The 1,051-nt window shown below is 45.8% G+C and overlaps 1 protein-coding gene across 1 annotated transcript in view; it reads left to right on the forward strand.

The window, feature by feature from the left end:
- Positions 1 to 240: 240 nt before the first annotated feature.
- trim65 (tripartite motif containing 65) overlaps positions 241 to 1,051 on the forward strand; it is a gene marked incomplete at its 5' end in the record, with an annotated part of 1,976 nt that continues 1,165 nt past the window's right edge. Inside the window, 3 exon segments of the mRNA XM_014026845.1 lie at positions 241 to 409; positions 482 to 571; positions 643 to 860. Coding sequence (XP_013882299.1) covers positions 241 to 409; positions 482 to 571; positions 643 to 860 — 477 coding nt within the window.

Genomic DNA, 1,051 nt, shown 5'->3' on the forward strand with positions numbered 1-1,051 from the left:
CACTCTTTGTGTGTTTTGTGCAGTGTGTGTATTTTCAGCTACACACAGCAGGTCAGATTGGATCTAATAATGACATCAGWTGGTCTTCACCACCTGAAACATTGTAGTGGTCTGAACAGTTGTTGTTCTGTCTCCACAGTGATTTCAAGTTGTGTGTTTRCTTTAGTTTTTGTGCTGCTACAAAGCTTGACGGTTGTGTTCCTCACATGTACAACTGTGTRTGTTTGTGTTTTTCTACAGGAATCAACCCTTGTAGTAGTTCCATGTTTCAAAGACATCAGCACAGACGTGTGTCCAAAGCTGCAGGATGGATTAAACGGTGTGATGGACGTGCTGTCCCGACTGTCCAAGCTGCTGTGTGAGGACCTGGACAAGGCAGTGAGCACGGCTGTGGGACAGGACCATGACAGTAATGTGTCTTCTGCTTTGATTCATCCTGCTGTGTGGTCTTCATGGTCTCATGATGGCTTCTGGTCCTCAGGCTCCCCTCAGGACAAGAGGCCAGTTTTAGCTGTGGTTCCCAGTGCTGCAGCTGTAAGCGTCCCTGGTAGGAACGAAGGCCTCAGTGCATGTGAGTGTTACTGTGCTCTAAATATCATTTATTGATCTTCAGTTCTGTTCAAACACAACTGTCTCCTGCAGACCGATGCTGTCTGACCTTTGACCCTCGAACAGCCAATGGTCACCTGGTTCTGTCACAGGACAACCAGAGGGCAGAGCACCTGACCTCTGGACCTCATCCTGTCCCTGCCCACCAGGCTCGCTTTGACCACACCTGGCAGGTGCTCTGCTCTCAGGGCTTCACTACAGGACAGCACTACTGGGAGCTGGACGTGTCCAAACCCTGGGCCTACCTGGGGGTAAACATGTACACACTGGATACACACTATATACACACTATATACACACAGAATATATACAGTATATACAGTATACAGTATATACACACAGTATATATACAGTATATACAGTATACAGTATATACACACAGTATATATACAGTATATACAGTATACAGTATATACACACAGTATATACTTACAGAATATAT

This window comes from Austrofundulus limnaeus, unplaced genomic scaffold (genome assembly GCF_001266775.1).
Source record: "Austrofundulus limnaeus strain Quisiro unplaced genomic scaffold, Austrofundulus_limnaeus-1.0 Scaffold595, whole genome shotgun sequence".
NCBI lineage: Eukaryota > Metazoa > Chordata > Actinopteri > Cyprinodontiformes > Rivulidae > Austrofundulus > Austrofundulus limnaeus.